The 20,821-nt window shown below is 42.7% G+C and overlaps 9 protein-coding genes across 9 annotated transcripts; 6 read left to right on the top strand and 3 right to left on the bottom strand.

Annotated features, from left to right (window-relative positions):
- K450DRAFT_223840 (uncharacterized protein) lies at positions 1 to 503 on the top strand. The gene is made up of 3 exons (XM_051586117.1): positions 1 to 54; positions 113 to 188; positions 261 to 503. Exons 1-3 carry the CDS (start codon positions 32 to 34, stop codon positions 321 to 323), a joined length of 162 nt encoding a protein of 53 aa, XP_051448470.1. The 5' UTR covers positions 1 to 31; the 3' UTR covers positions 324 to 503.
- K450DRAFT_223837 (uncharacterized protein) lies at positions 195 to 2,077 on the bottom strand. Its single transcript, XM_051586116.1, has 6 exons — positions 1,417 to 2,077; positions 1,342 to 1,357; positions 1,158 to 1,267; positions 988 to 1,088; positions 700 to 923; positions 195 to 635 (listed from the first exon to the last, which is right to left on the bottom strand). The coding sequence occupies exons 1-6, from the start codon at positions 1,766 to 1,768 to the stop codon at positions 509 to 511; spliced, it is 930 nt and encodes a 309-aa protein (XP_051448469.1). The 5' UTR covers positions 1,769 to 2,077; the 3' UTR covers positions 195 to 508.
- K450DRAFT_223827 (uncharacterized protein) lies at positions 1,391 to 6,208 on the top strand. The gene is made up of 13 exons (XM_051586115.1): positions 1,391 to 2,040; positions 2,109 to 2,960; positions 3,033 to 3,561; positions 3,626 to 3,783; positions 3,853 to 3,980; positions 4,047 to 4,438; positions 4,510 to 4,612; positions 4,689 to 4,783; positions 4,847 to 4,972; positions 5,036 to 5,146; positions 5,221 to 5,414; positions 5,487 to 5,815; positions 5,888 to 6,208. The coding sequence occupies exons 1-13, from the start codon at positions 1,879 to 1,881 to the stop codon at positions 5,934 to 5,936; spliced, it is 3,228 nt and encodes a 1,075-aa protein (XP_051448468.1). The 5' UTR covers positions 1,391 to 1,878; the 3' UTR covers positions 5,937 to 6,208.
- Positions 6,209 to 6,748: 540 nt separating this feature from the next.
- On the top strand, positions 6,749 to 7,566 carry K450DRAFT_223813 (uncharacterized protein). Its single transcript, XM_051586114.1, has 3 exons — positions 6,749 to 7,090; positions 7,160 to 7,283; positions 7,356 to 7,566. Exons 1-3 carry the CDS (start codon positions 7,001 to 7,003, stop codon positions 7,469 to 7,471), a joined length of 330 nt encoding a protein of 109 aa, XP_051448467.1. The 5' UTR covers positions 6,749 to 7,000; the 3' UTR covers positions 7,472 to 7,566.
- A 935-nt stretch (positions 7,567 to 8,501) lies between these two features.
- On the top strand, positions 8,502 to 11,726 carry K450DRAFT_223807 (uncharacterized protein). Its single transcript, XM_051586113.1, has 12 exons — positions 8,502 to 8,640; positions 8,723 to 8,828; positions 8,894 to 9,008; positions 9,083 to 9,213; positions 9,289 to 9,460; positions 9,521 to 9,623; positions 9,706 to 9,854; positions 9,930 to 10,020; positions 10,093 to 10,449; positions 10,515 to 10,762; positions 10,830 to 11,370; positions 11,458 to 11,726. Exons 1-11 carry the CDS (start codon positions 8,517 to 8,519, stop codon positions 11,247 to 11,249), a joined length of 2,016 nt encoding a protein of 671 aa, XP_051448466.1. The 5' UTR covers positions 8,502 to 8,516; the 3' UTR covers positions 11,250 to 11,370; positions 11,458 to 11,726.
- Positions 11,417 to 13,507, bottom strand: K450DRAFT_223803 (uncharacterized protein). The gene is made up of 9 exons (XM_051586112.1): positions 13,208 to 13,507; positions 13,031 to 13,119; positions 12,494 to 12,963; positions 12,350 to 12,431; positions 12,127 to 12,282; positions 12,022 to 12,059; positions 11,802 to 11,955; positions 11,674 to 11,680; positions 11,417 to 11,603 (listed from the first exon to the last, which is right to left on the bottom strand). The coding sequence occupies exons 1-9, from the start codon at positions 13,497 to 13,499 to the stop codon at positions 11,584 to 11,586; spliced, it is 1,308 nt and encodes a 435-aa protein (XP_051448465.1). The 5' UTR covers positions 13,500 to 13,507; the 3' UTR covers positions 11,417 to 11,583.
- A 15-nt stretch (positions 13,508 to 13,522) lies between these two features.
- On the bottom strand, positions 13,523 to 15,446 carry K450DRAFT_223787 (uncharacterized protein). The gene is made up of 5 exons (XM_051586111.1): positions 15,367 to 15,446; positions 15,063 to 15,161; positions 14,797 to 14,970; positions 13,967 to 14,702; positions 13,523 to 13,889 (listed from the first exon to the last, which is right to left on the bottom strand). Exons 1-5 carry the CDS (start codon positions 15,377 to 15,379, stop codon positions 13,721 to 13,723), a joined length of 1,191 nt encoding a protein of 396 aa, XP_051448464.1. The 5' UTR covers positions 15,380 to 15,446; the 3' UTR covers positions 13,523 to 13,720.
- A 1,955-nt stretch (positions 15,447 to 17,401) lies between these two features.
- K450DRAFT_169716 (uncharacterized protein) lies at positions 17,402 to 19,456 on the top strand (the record flags this gene model as incomplete). Its single annotated transcript, XM_051584099.1, has 6 exons — positions 17,402 to 17,605; positions 17,750 to 18,008; positions 18,080 to 18,122; positions 18,191 to 18,467; positions 18,553 to 18,735; positions 18,797 to 19,456. The coding sequence occupies 6 exons, from the start codon at positions 17,402 to 17,404 to the stop codon at positions 19,454 to 19,456; spliced, it is 1,626 nt and encodes a 541-aa protein (XP_051448463.1).
- Positions 19,457 to 19,781: 325 nt separating this feature from the next.
- K450DRAFT_223781 (uncharacterized protein) lies at positions 19,782 to 20,549 on the top strand. Its single transcript, XM_051586110.1, has 2 exons — positions 19,782 to 20,033; positions 20,103 to 20,549. Exons 1-2 carry the CDS (start codon positions 19,823 to 19,825, stop codon positions 20,306 to 20,308), a joined length of 417 nt encoding a protein of 138 aa, XP_051448462.1. The 5' UTR covers positions 19,782 to 19,822; the 3' UTR covers positions 20,309 to 20,549.
- The last annotated feature ends 272 nt before the right edge of the window (positions 20,550 to 20,821 follow it).

Here is a 20,821-nt window from a genome sequence, read left to right as displayed (position 1 = left end):
ATTTTCCCTATCGCCACCAAATTTCATCAGCATGAACAGAGGACCTATTGTATTGTACGTGTTCAAAACAGCTCTTTCTGAAAGTATTAGAGTCTAACATTGATGATGTCAGAACCATTGATGAGGCAGAGTGTCTATTGGACCAGCTACCTCCTCCTAGCAAGGACGACGATGCCTTGGTAACAAAGGTAAAACGCAAACCGGTTCTTTCATTCATCAAATGCAATAATCATAAAGTGTACTAAAGGCTATCCGTAAAGCTTAGAGAAAAGCTGAGTATGCTACTTTCTGAGCTCCGTAAAGGCGCGGAAGGCTCGCAGTAATCGTATGTCAAACTTCCTCCACTTGCGCCAACAAGGTTGGGATCATAGTTTAGCACATTTTACTTCATGTTCATAACTCCATTCATATCATGCAAATCATCTCATGTAAACGCGCCAGTCATAATAACCAATAAATGGTACGCATGGATATATACACAGTTGCTTTATTACGTAATGGTGTTAAATCATCCTTCAATTGTATGATAGTGGTCCAGTGAGCACACCGGTTTGCGGCTTTTGCTAGTCAAGTATTTCTTGGGCTGATTACACCCTTTAACCGCACAGGAAATCACTTTTTTCAAGTCGATTTTCCTATTTAAGAGAGAAGTACATTAGTAACAGCCTAGTCATCGTAGAATCTCACACAGTTACATACTTTGAGGAGGCGATCACATCGTTTAAATCCATAGTACTTGGGATTGAAAGCAAACTGCCTTCTTTGTTGTTGACATAGCGTATCTGCGTAGGCATCTCAGGGATACGGGGCTGTTGTCTACCATTATCACCAATAGCGGAATCAGTACCGTCACCACCATCGTCCTTGATAGCCTTCTTGCTCTTGGACGCTTGCTTTTTAAGCAATCTGTTGATAGTGTCGGCCTATGCATATACATTAGTTCTTGGTCAAGATGAATGAGCTCCTATTCGCTTGAGAAAACGTTACCTTGTCCTTTTCTGCTCTCTGAATGCTTTGATTTTTTCGGCGTCTAGCAACTTCTGATCGACGCAAAGCTTGTTCCTCTACAGTCAAATGCTTCTTCTTTCCTGAGTCTATCAACATTATCACTGGTATTAGTTGTGTATGCAGCAATCCAATCAACAACATTTACGTACCCATTGGAAGCTCTAGGTAATCTTCCTCTGCACCATCATTCAATTTTGCTCTCTGACGCTTTGTCAGCGGTCGGTTAGGTACCACTTCAGTTTCCGACATTTCTTCATCACTACAATCAAAAAGGGCCATCAAGACAAGCTTAGAGATAACAGTAACTTCACGCGAATGACTCGTTAATTATACCTTGATAAAACAGCCGCTGTAAATGTGTGTTAGAATCAAATAAATTAAGCTCCATAGTATATTATATACGCGTACCTTGACGTTTCCGTTTATTAGTAGCAGTACGCTTTGTATCCTTTCGTGGTGTAACGATTTCTTGCTCTTCTTCGTCTTCCTGATCATCCTCCTCCTCTTCGTCTTCATCTTCTTCATCTTCTTCGTCTTCTTCTTGTGATAACAATTCGTCGTCCTCGTCTCCGGAATCGGCGTTTTCTTCGTCCAGAACTGGATCCTCGTCAGCTTCCAGATCTTCGTCTTCTTTATCAACGTCTTCAGGCATTTCGTCTTCGACTTCAAGACTATCGCTACCAGATTCGCTCAACATATCTTCGTCTTCATCTGGTGTGGGGCTTTTTACCACTTTTCTCCTTGGTCGTGTGGATGGCATGGTGAAAGAAATGATCTTTCGGTGTTAAACCCGTGACTTGTCATTTTAAGGTGAGTTTGGAACAGCGGCACACTGGTCGAGCTGTCTTGTTCGTGACTTATCATTAGGTAATGAACTTCAATTTTGAAGGAAACTACAAGGCAAAGCGAAATATCAACCTTGGTGGTGTAAGAGCCCAAGAGGACAAAAAAAGGCTACTGGAAAAGGCTCAACGGGAGCGAAAAGCTAGAGAAGCTGAACGGTTACGTAACAAGACCGCTACAAAGATTCAGGTAAGCAGGCGATCATTCGCTTCACAGCCGTTGCATTTAGAATTCAATTGCTGACTCTTCAATGGAAGGCATTTTATCGAGGTCGACAAGAAGCATCCCGAAATCGCACAGCTTTACGCCAGGACTTTGAAGGAAGCTTCTCGAAACTCCAACAATTGTTGCAGGAACAATGTACACCAGATGATATAGCCCAGAGTGAGGTACAAACTTTGCGACTACTACTCGGATTGATGAAAGAGGATGGTCCAAACACTCGTCACGTAGTAACGCAGTTCCTTGAATGGCTTCTAATACCGCACAATAACGCTATTGTATTACCATGGCTTTCGGATGACGAAGAACTCGGTGATATATGGGAATGGCAGATAAGGCTACTGTTGTCAAGAATGACCCTTACGTTTGATAAAAGTGCACCGGTGGATAATCTCACTCGGTTACACTTTATGCAACTGCTATTGTCCAAAGAAACCTATTCGACAAAGGGCATTTCGACCGAAGTTGCAGATAGCATCCGGCAGTCCGTAGCAAAGCACTTGCTAATAAGGAAAAACATTTACAATACCATTCACACCTATTTTTCGGAACATGACCAAGACGAAATGGAGCAAATTGAAGCCCTGGTTGGACTTTTGATCAATATCTTGAAAATTGAATATCAAACACCTGGCTTCAGCACTGGCGGAGAGGATATGACGAGAACGTTTGTCATGCAAATCTTGACTATTCGATCACTTGCGCAAAGAATCTCGCCACATCATTATGCAAGTGTTTTGCAAGTGATTGGTATAGAGCGTGTGCTACGGGCAATTTTGGAAGTTGGTCAGGAACAGAGTTTAGAACCTACGAAACTGATTGGATTGTTGGAAAATATGATTTCAATGAAGTCAAGTGCGAAATTGACTCTGTCATCCAAAGACATGGTAAAGAAAATTTTCAGGAATTTAAGCTTTAGGCGTCCATTAAAGCTCACATCATTTTTTTTTTTCATATAGATTTGTTTCGCACAAGTATTGGTACTCATTCTTCAACAATCGTCTCCGCACTTTTTTGTCGAAAGCGAAGAGACAAATGAGACACAAATGATTGAAAACGAGAGTGATGAAAGTGATGAAGAAGACAGAGACATTGATATGGATGCCCAAGATAACAAAGGAGACGAGTTTAAATGGAAGGATCTGGATACCAATGAGCAAAAGTGCTTATCTGAACTTCATGACGAAGCATTTTTAACAGACATTGTCAATTCTTTATTCTCACATGACCAGCCAAATGGTATTGATCGCCATACAGCTATTACACTGCTTTCTGAGATATTCAATCTGTTGATCATTCGATGGCCCATGTACAAAATCAAGATATTCGGTCTACTGTTGTATAATTTGACTATACCTGACAGTACTACTGGCACGCATAATTTTGTGCAAGAGCTTTGGTCAGTATGGAAATCTGGAACGGTCTCGCAAGAAATTGGTAAATTACCACTCGCCAGTTCAAGCTCACGGATCGTATCCTACATCTTGAGTAAGTCAATGAATATATGGTATGAAATAAGTCCCATATGCTTGCTAATCAAAGCCATTTGTAGACCCGGTTTATCGTGGCGAATGGAACATTTTGATGATGTTATGTGAGCTTTACCACCGATCACTTGTAACCATCGGTGATGATGAGTTCTTCAACTCACAAGAAGGCAAAAATCCATTGGACACTCAAGAAATTCTAGATCTGAGCTTAGATCTCAAGGTAAGATGAATCGTTGGGCTTTTTTGCTACTGCGTAAGGACGCATGTATTTACCTCTAGTGATCAACAGAGCATTACCTTTGCTCTCTTTTGGAACGCCTCACTTTTAGATGTTGATACGAGCAATACAGGAACAGTTGATTTAAATGCATTGAGAAGCAGCGTTACTAGACTCATTCAGCACTTGCATGCTCGAGAGTAAGCACTTTTCCAACCATATCTGATTTATCACCTTGAATATATAACTCATATGCGTTAATCTAGTTCTCGCCGACCGTTCTGCCCACCTGATTTTTGGTTTATCGTTGGCCTTGATATTGCAACTTTCCGTGAAACAGCGATTGCAGACGAGTTCTCCATGGGAACGGAAGTTCAAGACAATCGAACCCCACGCAAAGCACCATCAAAACTACGAATGGCAAGGATTAGCCCTCACCTTGGTATACTCAACAACATACCATTTGTTCTGCCCTTTGAAGATCGAGTAGAGGTGTTTAGGATGTTTATTAGGAATGACAGGAGGTCACTATATGGCGGTATGATGCAAGTGCCAGATGATGCGGATATAGACTTTTCATTCTTGCCACCTGTAGCCAGAGTAACCATACGGCGAGACCATGTCTTTGAAGATGGCTTTACGCATCTGTATGGACTTGGTAAGTGCTTTAATAACGTATGGTAGTATTCATGAACCCCTTCAGTCTCAGTTACTGAGATACAACTGTAGGTGCAGACTTGAGACGGAAGATCGCTATATCGTTTGTTGACGAATTTGGGCTCTTGGAAGCTGGTGTTGATGGTGGAGGTGTATTTAAGGAGTTTCTCACAACGTAGGTGACCCCACTTGCTGTTTGATTGCATCAACACCCAATAAGCTGATCCATTTTGTATCTTTGATTTACGCAGCCTTGCACGTCAGGCGTTCGATGTCAATTACGGCCTCTTTATGGTTACTGAAGATCAGCTGCTATACCCAAATTCAAGCAAATATGCTAGGGAGAGTGAGTATCTTTCATTGCAAACAGTGCAAAAAATGAATAAGTGCTGATCAACAACGCTCGCAGCTGCCCAACTTGCATACTTTGAATTTTTGGGGCTCATCATTGGAAAGGCACTATACGAAGGTATCCTCGTAGAGGTTGCATTTGCAGGATTTTTCCTCAGCAAGTGCCTTGGTAAAATGAATTATCGTAAGTAGTCCATGCTATAATTATACCCCAAGTGAAATGTCGCACCCTAAAAATTGCTTCTAGTTGATGACCTTCCATCCCTGGACTATGAACTCTATAAAGGACTGATTAATCTAAAAAATTATGACGGCAACGTGGAGGACCTTTGTCTTGACTTTTCTATAACCGACAATAGTAAGTGGAGCCCCAATAATCATGCCATAATATGCTGAGAATATGTACTAAGATCACGTTCTTCTTGCCTATAGATGTCGAGTCTTCTGAGATCATCGACTTGATACCCAACGGACGTAATGTCCCGGTTACCAACGAGAATCGGATTCGTTACATATACCTGGTAGCCAATTATAGGCTTAATATTCAAATAGGAAGGCAGTGTAAAGCGTTTTTCCGGGGTTTATCGACCATCATCGATCCAAAATGGATACGGATGTTCAATCAGGTAAAAACTTTAATACGAAAGAGGGGAGAGGGACGGCAACTAGTGACTGACATTGTAAGTTCACGTTTTTAGAAAGAGCTGCAGGTCCTATTGGGAGGTGCTTCCATTCCTATAGACATTGAAGATCTACGCGCCAATACTGTATACTCCGGGTACACCGAAGACGAAGACATCATAGAGAACTTCTGGACGGTGTTGCGTGAGATCGACAACGAGCAAAGGAGCAAGTTTGTAAAATTTGTTACCTCTTGTTCACGGCCCCCTCTCCTTGGGTTCAAGGGGTTGAACCCGCAGTTTTGTATTCGAAATGCCGGCGGGTTTGACTCAAGACTTCCCACTAGTTCTACCTGTGTCAATCTCCTCAAGCTGCCGAGGTACAGTAACCTCGACATCCTCAAACAGTAAGTTGTTATTTTGGCTTTATTTGTTACCTGAATCCCCGATCATCTGACGTCCCTTCTTTTCATTGGCAGGAAACTGCTGTATGCAATTAACGCTGAGGCTGGATTCGATTTATCGTAGTCGTAAACACTTGTGGAGAAAAAGTAAATAAAACAAGTGCTACCATATACAATGTATCTTTATGTTTGATTTATGCTTCATCGCGATATCATCCGGATGTTGGAGCCCGTCAGCTAGCCAGACAAGATACACATTGAATTGAGCCACAACGAGCCAAGGTGCGGCGGCTGCACGGTATCTGATCTCCGCATCCCATCCTCGTGATTATGGAAGCTTGGTGGTTTTTAATAAACTGTAACAGAAAGACATGGTATTTTCTCGAACATGTCGCCACTATAGGCAGAGTTACCTTGTTCTTACTTCTTCAAACCCAAATCTTGTTGGCAAAAAAAAAAAGGAGAAGTAGTGTTTGATCTTCCCAAGGGGAGAGAGGGGATCGGATGACTTGCCAAGCCTTCGTTAGATAAAAATACTCTGGAGTTATAACGCTTGACAGGGTTCCATTTGCAAAAAAGCTCAGAATTTCAAGAAACCGAAAGGCTAATTTCGCTTTAACCGCATTTTTTCATTCAGTTCTTGGCTCAATTGCTTTTCAGAAATCGGCAACCGACGTTTACTTTGGGCTATGTGTATTGCGATCCCCGTTCCGGCTTGCCACTAATGGAATATGAACGTGAAGTTGCTGCCCTTTTACGGTCTAGGTGGCTGAATCTTCCAGACGGCTTATTCATAGCAAACTTGCGGTATTAATGTTTGAAGACGAGAAAGGAGGAAATAAACGCGCACATTTAAAAAGTCGCAGAACCATGAGCGACAGGTTACAAACTGTCTCACAGCAGGTGATAAATGTGTTAACATATTTTAACTTTGAAGGAAAAGCCTCTCACACATAACCTGGGTCCTAAGGGAGCAGGTGTAGACTTTGCCAAAACTAGATGGCGGTGATGTGCCACTGTCCGTCTAAGAAGATGATGGCAGCAGTGCAGTAATTCTTACTAAATTAGGAGATATCCGCAACAAAGTTCAATAGCAGTCCCCGCGAGAATTGAGGCCACGATCAAAACGTATAAAAGGAAGCCATCATCGCTTGACGCCCAAGTATTATCAACTATCTATCATCCATAATGTCATACAACAGAGAAGCTTACGAACAAGTCCATGCCGTTGAACAGCCCACCGAGGAGCACAAGGCTACCTGGTCCCACGAGTTGATTGTAAGTCACGGAAGCTGTTACTCGGTGTGAACTTCATGAACATCCCTAACCTGCATTCGTTTACTTTAGGGTGGTGCCGCTGCTTTCGAGGCCATGCGTCTTTACGAACAGAAGGCCGCTAAGGAGGGAAAGCAAGACGACCACGCTTTCGCCAAGGAGATTTTGGCTGGTATTGCTGGTGCCTCCGTTGACGGTAAGTTTATCCTACGCACATGTGTGCTCTGACGCGTCCAAACATACTAAATCAGCCCACGCCTTTTTACAGGTCTCATCGAGTCTAAGGGTCTTAACTTCATTGATCGCGAGAAGGCCAAGCGTCACGCTACCCAGGAAGCCGAGAAGTTGTACAAAGAGCGCACTGGATACACTGGCGGTTTCTAAGTAACCCATCTTTAGCTGTACATTATTTTTTCCCAAGTACACCGCCCTTTGCAAAAATAAAATTCTTGAAATGAAACATCTACAGTGAATTGTAATTTGATGAGAAAGTGGGGCGGATGGCGGAGTTGTAGCACTCTGGTCCGGGCAGGTTATTAAGTGGTGTGATTGGTGAAGGACGTAATGAGTGGGGTACGGTCATAGTCGTAAACCCTAGAAGTCTCTTATTAATCATATATTGTATGCTGTAGCGACTTTTTTGTTTCTGCTACACCTTGTTGCGCTGTGGAAGGGTAGAACTTATAAGAAAGCCAAGAACACTGCGCGTAAATAGAGTCTATTATCCCATCGCCATTATGAAAAGCTAATATGTCAAACTGTTATATAATACTTCATATCACCAACTCTACGCTCTAGAAATAGCATATTTACCTATCGAGTGCAAGGTCAGCCGTTAGCAAGCTGCTCTTTGTTGGCTATGGAAGTACGCATCCCTGCAGGCAAACCAACGTAATATGACTACTAGATGACTTCCATTATGAAATGATCGCGTTAGTGTTTGGCCACCAAGGCAACACTTGTAACGAATTATGCTCGGATCATGATAATACTTTGTATCAATCCAGATATCTTTATTTTATTATCCAAAAATGCTTGACACATGCATATATCATGTAAAAGTTGTGTATAACGCGATGGAAGAGGTTGATCATATGGCTCCTTTTATTCAAGTAGCCGCTTCGTACCGTATATTCCATATCACAGATACTTCGTCAAAGCGGTAGACGGGAATTTCGCAATCTATCACATAGTTAGTCTTCAAATACGTCGAACATTATCTTTTTTTTTCTTTAATGCTTGAATTTTCACCACCTACTGTCCTATCTTGTATTTCAGTCTCCTTCACAGTGCTTTCGAATTTTACGTGGCCAGCTCTCTGCGTTTTGATGTCACGAAAAATTGCTGGCCAATCAGGACGCTCCAGCTGAATTGCAAGCATTTTGACGGGGTCAATTTTGTAGCTTGGTTGATCACCGCTCTTGTCATCATGGCTCAATATACTTATGACGAGCAAGGCGTCACCTTCAACTACTTTGTATTGTCGGTGTTAGCGCTCTTCTTAGTACCACTTACCTTGCAATGGATTTACCAAACATTTAAGGACGCCAAAGGTAATGGATCAGATTGAGCAACATCAGGGGAACACCTAGCACATCGCGATCAGACACTAACACACTTTCTCCTCTTTCCTAGCAAAAGCTGGAAAAACATATTGTAATTGCGAGCCATGTAAAAGCAAATCCGCACGACTAGCAGCAGCAAGGAAACGTAGTGCTGTCAGACATGTTGCTAACGCTAGGTAAGCTTTTAGAAGGCGTTCTCAAACCTAACAGGGGCCAATTAACCAAACGAATATTTATCTAGAATACTGTTCATTGTATTGGGATGGATTCTATTTTCCTTCCTCGCCTACAAGATTTCCATGACTGAAGTTCACAAGGTGGTTTGGGATCCTTATGATATTCTTCAAATACCTGAGGTAAGTTGTGTCCAGCGCAAGCGAGTCAGAATACCTTGACGTAGGCATCTATACTGACTGGCCAATCATTGAAGGGCACCGAGCTTTCGGATATCAAGAAAACTTACAGAAAACTTTCCTTGGTGTATCATCCTGATAAAGCTCCCAAGGATCAGGCTGAAGAGTACGAAGCCAAGTTTGTGGAAATCACAAAGGCATATAAAGTGTAAGACTACAGTGTACGATGGATTGCTTGGAATCTGATTGAAAGATGTGCTCAACTATGCCAATATCTTTTTAGACTTACCGATGAAGATACTCGTAAAAACTATGAAGAATATGGTCACCCTGACGGAAAGCAATCATATACCATGGGAATCGCTCTACCTAAATGGCTCGTAGAAGGCAGCAACTCTTACTTCACACTCGCTTTCTATGGCTTGTTGTTTGGTATCTTGCTCCCTACTCACATCGTAAGTTCTCTTGAAAGGAAAGAGATTCACTGACTTTATTATAACACATCGCATTTACAGGCAAGATGGTGGTATCGTTCACGAAGATTGACCAAGGATAGAATTCTCAATGGTTCAATGGCTTTATTCTTCAAAGAGTTGAAAGAGAACTCCACTCATCGCGGTGAGTGATACTAATCCACCGATAGTATACATCGAATAACGACGAGAACATATGAGCTGATATATTTGTCACCTACACTTAGACCTCATTGATATTCTCTCCACATCCGTCGAATTCAAGGAAAAGCTCACTATCCGTCCCTCTGATGAAGCCAGCCTTGTTCCCATCGTAACCATCATAAAGGAAGAAATGGAGAACCGATATGGTCAAAAGTTTGAAAAGAGCAAGAGAGTAAGTCTGGCACTTCTCAGGAGTCGAAAGTGATAATATATGCAGCTAACGGTTTCTCATCGCGCGTTTTTGAAGCAGTTCTCGGCGCCATATTGCTACAAGGTTAAGGTTCTAATTTATGCTCATCTATTGAGAGTTGAGGTAACAGATGCCGGACTGATCAAGGGTAAGTTTATTGTGGTATTGGTTTGCAAAGGTAAACCGCAAAGTTTCGTTGACCGTATGCTCTTTCCAATAGATCAACAATTCATCGTTGAAACGTCTGTCCATCTTCTCAACGGTTTGCTTCAAATTGCTTTGGTTAAGCTATGGTTACAATCATCCTCCCGTATTATGGATCTATCTCAATCACTTGTCCAAGCTATCTTTCCTGGAGAGTCAGCACTTTTGCAGCTACCATACGTTAATAACGCACTTCTTCGACAATACTACCGATCCAAGAAACGCACTTTCCCCAGTGTTCAAAAGTTCTTGGATGCCCCTGAGGATCAACGCAAAGCATTACTCAAGCCATTATCAAACGACCAATACTTGGACTGCATGGAGGTTGCTAAAGCTATTCCTCAGTTGCATACATTAAAGGCGGAATTTAGAGGTAAGGGCACAAAGAAGACACGATGTCAGAGATGGAATGTTGAGACTAATGAGCTCAAATTATAGTTGCCGGCGACAGTATTCTTACCGTTGGGGCCATTGTGACCTTTATTTTGAAACTGCAAAATGGTGTTGTTGTTGGTGTTGAATCAGCAAAGACAAATGGCAAGGGTGTTGAGCAAAGCGAAATCAATGAAAAGGAGGACGAGGACGATGAAGCATTAGATGCTGTTGATGCTATCATAGAAGGCAAGAAAGAAATCAAGGAATCTGACGAACGCATCAGTCCTGCCCACGCTCCTTACTTCCCTGGTGTAAGTTTTGAAATTTACTATGAAACATTCATTCTTAGTCGACTGTATTGACCATCTTTGTAAACAGGAAAAGAAGCCATACTGGTGGGTATACCTCGGTGACCCCAAGGTCAATCGCATCATCGTGCCCCCACAAAAGATCACCGACATCGTCACCAAGAAAACTATTAAGATTCAATTCCCTGGACCACCCAAAGCTGGCACATACACTTTCTCATACTTTGTCCGCTCCGACTCATTTGTGGGCACCGATTTACGTCAAGACATTAAGCTCGTTATTCAGGAACCTTCTGATCTCCCACCGGAGGATGACATCGACGACACTATCTCGGAACCTGATGAGGATAGTATTGCTGGACAAATGAAGTTGATGCGCGAACAAGGTATCAGTGGAGCTATTTCTGGTCCACCAAAACCCCAGACCAATCAAAAACCCAAAGCTGATGATAACGACAGCGATACCGACAGTGATAGCGACGATGACTAGTCAACTACTCTCTCAAATCAAGTTATACTAAGAGTAAGAAACAAAAATCCGCACAACCACTTTGACTTGTATTTTCCTACATTTTTGAATTTTTTTTTTTCACTTTCTTTATTGATATAAGGTGTGTCTTAAACCTTTTTCATTCCCTCGCATACATCTAAAGCTGTGATTACTCATTCACTTCATAAAAAATCATCTTGGTGTAAAGAAAAAGAAGTGAAAAGGGGCAGCCATAGAAGCATTAACTTGATTCGATCGTAGTCTACTTTTTATAGATATTGAAAAAGTGTACATGAATGCTAACATTTGTGACTAAATCCGAAAAGCTGTTGTTCTATTTCTTTTTTGCTGTAACTGATGGAGAGGGAACATGAGATTTTTTCAGTATGTATTGAGGTCAGAGGACACTGAATATAGCACTTACCATTAAACTACAATGTCGAAAACAGTATCCAGAGAGAAAGAAATTTATATGAGTTGTTGAAAAGCAAGCGGATGGTTAGTCAACGAGATGTACTTTGACAGGCTCTTCCTCGCAACTCAGTCTTTTACCTTGAAATATATAATATCGCCATCTTCAACTTTATAGTCTTTGCCCTTTTGTAAATATTTACCTGCTGCCTTAACAGCATTCTCTGATCCTAGTTTCTCTAGATCGTTGAACTTCATGACTTCAGCCATAATGAAGCCTCTTTCAAAATCAGTACTGTTGGAGAAAAAACGGTTACGCCAAAATTACGAAGGAGAACTACCAAAGCACTTAGATTCTTACTGTATGACACCGGCGGCTTGTGGTGCTTTCGTATTGTTCTTTTGAAAGCAAGTAACGTTGTTAATAAATCATTTTGCTCGGATCATACCTCCGGTTCTATCTTACCCTAACAGTCCACGCTCGAACTTCTGTTGGACCAGCGGTAAAATAATGAATAAGATTCAAACACTTGTAACCTTCAAGGATGATGTGCTCCAATTGAGACTCAAGACCAACATCTTTGCAAAATTCCGTTCGTTCCTCTAAGCTCATTTGCGATAGCTGGGAAGCATGTTAGCTTTAGACCATTCAAGGCTTCTCATTGCCAATAGAATGAAACATAGATTACCGTGGATTCCAAAGCAATAGAGACAGGTATAATAGTATCAGTAGGATTATTCTCTTGCACCCATTTTTTGACTTGCGTCAACCTACAAATTTTGATTAGTGATGAATTCCATCCTTCCAAAAGCGACAACCATCCCATACACACCTTTTGCTTTCGTTTTGTTTCAAATAGTCATCTTGACTGACATTCGCCAGATAGATCATTGGCTTTGCGGTCAACAGATGCAAAGTATTGATGAATTCAATTTCTGAGTTGGTCCAATCCACTTTACGCACATCCGAGCCCTCTGCCAACAACTGTGCAGCCCTCTCAGCCGTTTCCAGGTTCTTCTTGAGAATTTCAGAGATATTTGCGCCACCTTTACCTGATTTGCTCAAGTCAGCAATGACTTTTTCCAAAGTTTCCTCGTCCTTGAGTCGCAGTTCCTCATGGATGATTTCTAAATCGCGTGCTGGGTCTACGACGTCTTCCACATGTTGAACATCCTCGTTATCAAATGCCCTAACTAGATGGAACACAGCATCGACCGATCGAACATGGGACAAGAAGGCATTTCCAAGTCCAGCACCTGATGCCGCGCCTCGTACCAGACCAGCGATATCTATAACGGTGAGCTTGGAACAACATGAATTCAGCCATTGAAACAGGTGGAGAGAGGATAATTTTAAAAAGCTCCCTTACAAATGCCGGAGTGATTTTTTCCGGAGAGTACTGTTTGCAAAGCCAATCGAACCGTTCGTCAGGCACAGTGACACGAGCTTCTTCAGGATCTGAACGCAAACCATCAGACGCCTTCAAAAGAAAAAGAAAAAAAAATCTGCCACATGTTTTGACATGTCAAATCGAGCTTGTTCATACCTATTGTACAGAAAGGATAATTCTCGGCAGCCACTGCGCTGCTGGTCAGTGCATTAAACAAGGATGATTTTCCAATGTTGGGCATGCCAACGACACCGATTCGAAGGTTGTTGGAAGGTCGCCCGAGCAGTAGCTTTTCTTCGGTTTCGGCAGCCTTTTGTTTCTTCTTTTTGGCTGCACAAACGGACGACGTCTGAAACGATCGCATTATCGTTCGAGAAATGCCGTTGCATTCACCCACACTCTTGGCATGCTTCCAGGTCATACACCATAACCTGGTATTCATTGCCATGTTTGAATGCCAAAAAAGTTTGAGGAGTGGAAAATTTACCCGACTTCATTTCAAGCACCGGTGCAGTGCAGGGGCAAGGATGGGGGACATATTGTTGACGCGACAAAAAAAATTTATTTGAACGTCAATGATCATTAGGTAGGCTGCATGTATCTACGTGATATACGAATTAACAAAAAGGATAATGCGTGTTGATGTGGACAGGGGGATTATTATTTTTTTTACAAACGCTCGATGATAATAGCAGAAGCACCGCCTCCACCATTGCAAATACCAGCAGCACCAATCTTAGCTTCCTTGTGGGTCAAGACACTGAGAAGAGTGGCAATGACGCGAGCACCGCTGCATCCGAGAGGATGGCCCATTGCGACGGCACCACCAAAGACGTTGCTATAAATGTAACGATGAATTAGACATATTGTGGTGACACCAAATGCTATTTGGAGGTGGGGGAATAAAAGACTTACACTTTGTCAGCGCTAAGGTTCAAGATCTTCATGTTGGCGCAAGCAACAACGGAGAAGGCTTCGTTGATTTCATAGAACTCAACTTCCTCAGCAGAAACACCAGCATGCTTCAAGGCCTTGGGAATGGCAAGGGAGGGAGTGGTAGTGAAGCGCTCGGGAGCTTGCTCAGCATCACCCCAACCGCGGATACGGGCGAGCAAAGGAAGGTTGTACTTCTCAGCGGCTTCCTTGCTGACGAGAACGATGGCAGCAGCACCATCAGAAAGGGGAGACGAGTTGGGAGCAGTAACAGTACCGTTCTTGGGCTGGAAAGCGGGACGGACAGCACGGAGCTTCTCCTCGTTCAACTTGCCACACTCATCATCAACCTCAACGACACGGTCAGGCTTACCACGTCCACCAGAGACAGTGACGGGAACGATTTCACCCTTGTAATGACCAGCGGCGTGAGCAGCTTGTGCCTTCTTGTAGGACTCAATAGCATAGTCGTCTTGTTGTTCACGGGTAATTTCATACTCGGTAGCGCACTCCTCAGCGGCGACACCCATCAAGTATTGGTTGGCGAAATCAGTCAAACCATCAGCAACAATACCGTCAACGACTTCAGCGTTACCATAGGTGGAACCGAAACGCTGCTTGGGGAGGTAGTAAGGGACATTGCTCATGGACTCCATACCACCAGCAACAACAATCTCGGCGTTGCCAAGAATGATGGTCTGAGCAGCAAGTTGGACGGCTGAATAATGCATTGAAAGAAATTTGTGAGCAAAACGAACGTTACACCCGATTTGATTTGGTTGATTAGTGATTAAGGAATTTGAGTCACTTACCCTTCATTCCAGAAGCGCAAACTTTGTTGACGGTGGTAGAGATGGTGGTGTTCTTAAGACCGGCACCAAGGGCAGCTTGGCGGGCAGGGTTTTGTCCCTGGTTAGCGGGGAGAACACAACCAAAGATGACTTCCTCGACAGCTTCAGCGGGCAAGTTAGCCTTCTTGATAGCAGCTATATGAACAAGTCATGAGTTACAGTAGAACTTGACGGAGTGAAAATCTCTTGGGGGCTGCAATCTCCCCAAGTATACGGTTTTTACTTACCTTCAATAGCGATGGAGCCAAGCTTGGTGGCGGGCAAGGAGGAAAGAGATCCGTTGAAGCCACCCATAGGAGTACGGGCAACAGCTGAGATGTAGACGTCTAGAAACAAGGTAATTAGTTAAAGTCATTGGGCTAGACATACGCGAGATGCTTTTCGAAAGTATCAACATCTGGTCTGTAAAGTACTCCGTGCCCACATGGAAGTGTCCATGCGCAGTGTTTGCAGGCAACAGCGTGACATTTGACCTTCTGGACGCCTTCCAACGTTAATTCGTATAAAGAGTAACTTGTAGATGAAACTTACCGCGTTGGGTCATGTTTGAGGATTACTTTATGAAAGGAGGTAAGAGATTAGCGGACGTGGTTCCTTGTTCAATAAAAAAAAAATGTTGAGCGGCTATTGAATTATGTTCGCTGTTCACGTCCGCCCAAATGTGAGCTGATCTGATTTACGCCTTCCCCAAAACTGCATTCTGCAAATCAAAACGTGCGCTCTGTTTGTTTTCATATAGAGCATCATTCATTTGAAACCACTTTGCTGGTGGTTACTGACTGTTTTGAAAATTTATTTGTGTAATATTGGAAAGAGGATCCGATAGATGCTAGGAGATTTGAAGTTGTGCTAAGCGTGGCATTTTGACCGGAAGACAACATTCGGTATTTTGTAGACAGAACACAAGGAGATCGAAATGTTCGAGCTTATACAATAAGAAAGTCGTATGGGAGGTACAACATGACGGCTGCATTGGAGAAATACATCAGGTACAATGTTTACACTTTTGAGACAAAAGTTGTCATAAACATATTAAGAGGGACAGGCAGAGTAAAAAACCTGCTGTGGGGGAAGTCGGCGCAAAGCCTAAGAGGCGAAAGATATACTCTGCTGGTTTTAATACTCGTTGGTTTTGAGGCTGAGTTTAAGTTGGATTCGATAACAGCCATCGCTCTTCCAGTAAAGGCAACATAATACCTATATGATTTTGTGGGTTACCATAACATCTTATAAGAATAAATCATTCAATGAATGGAACAGTTATTATGTGATAAATTGAAATCGAACAATGAATATCATCCCAGACTGTCAAACGGCACGAAAGATAATTGAATATCAGAAATAAGCTGTGCCATTGGCAGAAGCATAACAGACTGTAGCGAAAAGCATACTCAAGCGACAGGAGTATCCAGTCCGTTGGGAAATGATCCGCAACCCTTCATACCCGGGTTTTATTCTCATGTTCTCAGCTATCGGCGTTGGCAAATCCAAGTTACGACAGGAAATCCATGCCATCTATCAGCCAATCAAAGGCGGTCATTGAGGTTGGTCAGAAGGATCGGAATTGGATATTCTACAGGAAGGAAAGCACGAGGATGAATAAATGATCAACTCAGGTGAATCGCAAACATAGCTATTTCTACGCTGCTACATTGGAAGAATGACGACTTCTCAGCGGCTAAACCTACCCTTACTTACGTTGACTTTTTCTGGGTATTGACGGCGCACAGCCAGCCACTAAATGTATACATTATTTCGGCATTTATGGCATCAACTCGCGCTGTTCGGTACCTCGGATATTTCGCCTGCCGAATAAGCTGATTGACAAGCGTCGACGATGGCTTTTCTGTTATGGCGACCCACATATTGAGTCATGTGCATATGGACGAAGAATGCGTACGTCAATAATATAGATAGAAGCTAGGTTTGAATAGTAAAGTGAGGGAAAATGCGGTTTTCTGTTAGTAATCCACAAGGCGCGCAATGGACTGGTAGTCCATGTGAGAAAGCGAACAAATAACCAATCCTTTGGACGAGTCATGCCTTAGGAAAGATCCACACACGGGACCACTCTCAGGCAATATATTAATGCAGCATTTCTCTTTCTTCATGTAATGCATAGTCAATTTACATTGTTCTTACAATGGCATTGGATGACATTATATCTCTAAACCTGTCGGTTGCCAAGGATAGGAAAAGACATCGTAGCCACCATTAAGCGATTTAGGAAGATCTGTCGGACCTTCGGGGGTGAACTGATGGGCCGAAAAAGCGTTGTGAATTTAGAAATCGGGCCCTCAGTTGGACCGAAGGAAACGCCTCATTTTCGATGAACGTTTATAAATACAGAATAGGTTGATCCTGCACAGAGGTTTCTTCCCTTATTTCTTTCTTCTGCTGTTGCTCTACAATGGATACAGAGAACACCACTCATTCGAATGGCGCAGCCAGTGACACTTTGCGAGACGAAACGTCAGATCACGAATCCATTAAGATGGTTCCCACCCGCCATGAAGAGCTTCAAAAAATAAATAGCCATCGACCCACTATCCTCAGTATTCAAGACATGGAAGGAGCCAAAAAAAACTTATCCACTGCAACTATTTATGTTGGTCTTTCCGTGTCGATGTTCATGGCATCGTTGAATTCAACCGTCATTGCCCCTGCTATGGGCAAGATTTCTTCTCAGTTGAATGACATCGAGGATGCTACCTGGATCGCTACAGCATACCTTGTAGCCTTTAATGCCACGCAACCTCTTTACGGAAAAGTAAGTTACGAGAGGATCTCAGCATTTCGCTTTTGTGATCCGCTATTATTATTATTTTTTTTAGAGTTGGGGAATGTCCGACTTGTGTATTACATTTTACTGATTTATTCGGTTTTTTTTTTCCACTTCCGATATTTTCTCTAGTTTTCAGACATCTTTGGCCGAAAAGTCGTTATTCAGGTCGCCATCTTTCTCTTCTTCATTGGATCCATTGTCAATGCACTCGCAACCTCTATGGGTATGCTCATCGCTGGTCGAACTGTGCAAGGCTTGGGTGGTGGTGGTGTGATTTCAATCTGCTACATCATCATTGCCGATATCTCTCCTGTGGATATGCGCCCTAGATACCAGGCTCTCATGATGGTCATTTACGGTGTCGCTAGTGTAGTTGGACCTTTGATTGGTACGCTAAATGTCCGCTTAGTCTTTCTCCATGCTGTGCTATGTAATCCTAATGCACAATATTTTTCACAGGCGGCGCTTTTGTTGATCACGTTTCATGGAGATGGGATTTCTGGTAAGTTGCACCTACCAACAAAAAATGTCTCCGTACAATTTACTAATTTCATACAATAATTTTTCAAGGCTAAACGTCATTCTATCAGTCGTCGCTTTCACCATCATTACTGTCTTTTTGAAACTGCCAGTGGAAGGACCTTCATCGTTCCGAGACAAGATGAAGCGAATTGACTGGCTTGGTATTGCTTTCTCTATTCTGTTCGTCGTCTTGCTTCTCCTTGCTTTGAGCTGGGGTGGTGTCAAGTATGCCTGGAACAGCCCTCATGTCATTGCATGCTTTGTTGCTTCCGGTGTTTCGCTCATTATCCTCGGATTTGTTGAAGGCTACGTTGCCAAAGAACCTGTATGTCTTTTCCTTCCAGAAAAATGTAGAAGAATTGCAAAGCCAAATACCCTGGTCAGATATGCTAATTTGTTCTTGTTTCCAGCTCATTCCGTTCCCTGTACTTCTCAATCCTGCTATAGCCATCATCTATATATTCACTTTCTTTGTCGCCTTTGGATTCATCGGAACACTTTATTTCGGTCCTGTCATCTTCCAATCTGTGTATGGTGCCGATAGTACGACATCGGGTCTCCGACTTCTTCCCTACATGGTAAATATAATTTTGGTTACAGCCCCAAGTGTCATTCGGTGATACCAATTTGTTAACTTATTTCTTCAATTTTTAGATTTGCATGATTGCTGCTTCTATTGGAAGTGGATTTTTCATCCCTATTGTCAAGCGTGTCAAGCCTTTCATTGTCGCAGGAGCTGCTCTTAACCTTCTAGGCTACGGTTTGTTCTATACCCTAAACCCCGGCTCAAACTATGGTCAGCAAACTGGATATCTCAGCTTTGCCGGCTTGGGCTTCGGCTTTACTATGCAGAACTGCATTGTTGCTGTCCAGAACTCTTCAGAGAAAAAGTATCTAGCTGTCGCTACAAGTTTGAATTCCTTCTTTATGACCTTGGCTTCTGCTATCGGTATCGCCATCTATCAAACTGCTATGAATGTCATCATCGCCGGAGAACTGGAGTCTGCTGATCCTGCCGCTGTACAAGCTGCTGAAGCCATTGGTGCCATTGCCAACTACACCGCTATTGGACTCCTTCCAGAACAATTCCGCAAAATCATTGTCGATGTGTTCTCAGTCACCTTACACAAGGTGTTCATCATCCCTCTTGTTACTGCCGGCGGCGCTTTTATTGTCTCCCTGTTCATTAAGAATGATAGATTTGGTGGACCCATTGCAAAGGAGGAGGTCAACGTAAGCGAACCTACCGCAGCTGCAGACCATAAGGAAGAGGTTGTTGATGAGGAAAAGGCTATTGCCTCCAATGAAGCATAAAGAGAGGGACATTACCTCGATATGTAAATTTGTACATTTCATTGTACGTTCTACTTAAAACACATTGGATAGATTTTATTTTTTTTTCTTTTTACTAGTTATTAGCTGACATTCGCGACTTATCTGTCTATCGAACGTTTTGCTGATTCAAATCTTTACAATTATTTCCTCGCATTGAACTCCACTCTACTTATATGTAATTATAACAGCCCTAAACTTATAAATCGCTATTGCTATGACATTAACCTACTGCTGTCCCATGTAACCAAAAAATTTAATAGCTTGTCCGAAAGTTAAATCTCCCACTGCAAATTTATCGGTTGAGTCATTCACGTCCGACCGGTTACTGTTTCCTTACCGCTCCACATGATCCCTAGATTGCCACCATTATTGCTAATTGCTCTAGGAGGAGCTACTGTTTACGGTATACAAAACGTACTGAACCGATTAGAGCAGCGTGCCCTCGCAGCACCAGGTGGAAAAACTAGAATCCCTTTCAAAATCCAGCATGCTGGTGCTTTAAGAATGACTCGAGCTGGCGTCATAGGAGCTACTATAGCATACACAGGCTATTGGAGTAAGTCGCTTGTGATGAAAAGGTTAACCTAGATGGACCCCGATTTTAATTATACTCTTAATGCTTTAGTATACGATAAACGATCATCAAGACCCACACCAGCGTCTCAAAGACATGGTGAACAAAAAACTTTCCACGCTGATCAATATGCCGATAGAGATCGCTCACAACGACAGTACGTTGAGGAGATGCGAGCCCAGCAGCGACTATCAGAAGAAGAGCGCCGTGCACAGCTGCGTGGTGAAGTTGAAATGATGGAACGTTCCTCCCACTAGGTGTCAGTAGGATATCCATTGTCGAAAAATCGCCTCTGTAATTTTTGGATGTCGCACTTTGTCACCCCCTCATATACTATCTGCAAATTGGCTGTTTCTAGCTATAGGGTCAGCGATGGCTGATTCCCCCACTTGAGTCAATACGACTAAGTGGTATGTATACATCATGTACTGTACCTACTAACCACCTCCTCGCACCTGTTAAACTTGTACGCAATTAAAAAATACCGGGGATTTGAAAATGTTTACATGATGTACAGAATTGTTTGGGCTTGTATGATGATACCAGGAAAATCAATTCAGCGCGATGGTGATACTGAAGCATAGAGCAAAAGGCAGCTCACTGGTCACGGGTCATACTGTATGGTCTAAGGATACTCACAGGCGAATAGTCGGTATTTCAGCTTAGAGGGCGAGACCTAATTTAACTTTCACTTTCAACAAGTATCTCTGCATTGTTATCAAACTGCTCATTACCGTTTATGTTAATATTTCCGAATACATCCCCACCCC

Source organism: Umbelopsis ramanniana (assembly GCF_025399195.1).
Source record: "Umbelopsis ramanniana AG unplaced genomic scaffold K450scaffold_5, whole genome shotgun sequence".
Taxonomy (NCBI): Eukaryota; Fungi; Mucoromycota; class Umbelopsidomycetes; order Umbelopsidales; family Umbelopsidaceae; genus Umbelopsis; species Umbelopsis ramanniana.
Note: the sequence above shows the minus strand (reverse complement) of the source record. Positions and strands in the feature narration are given on the sequence as shown.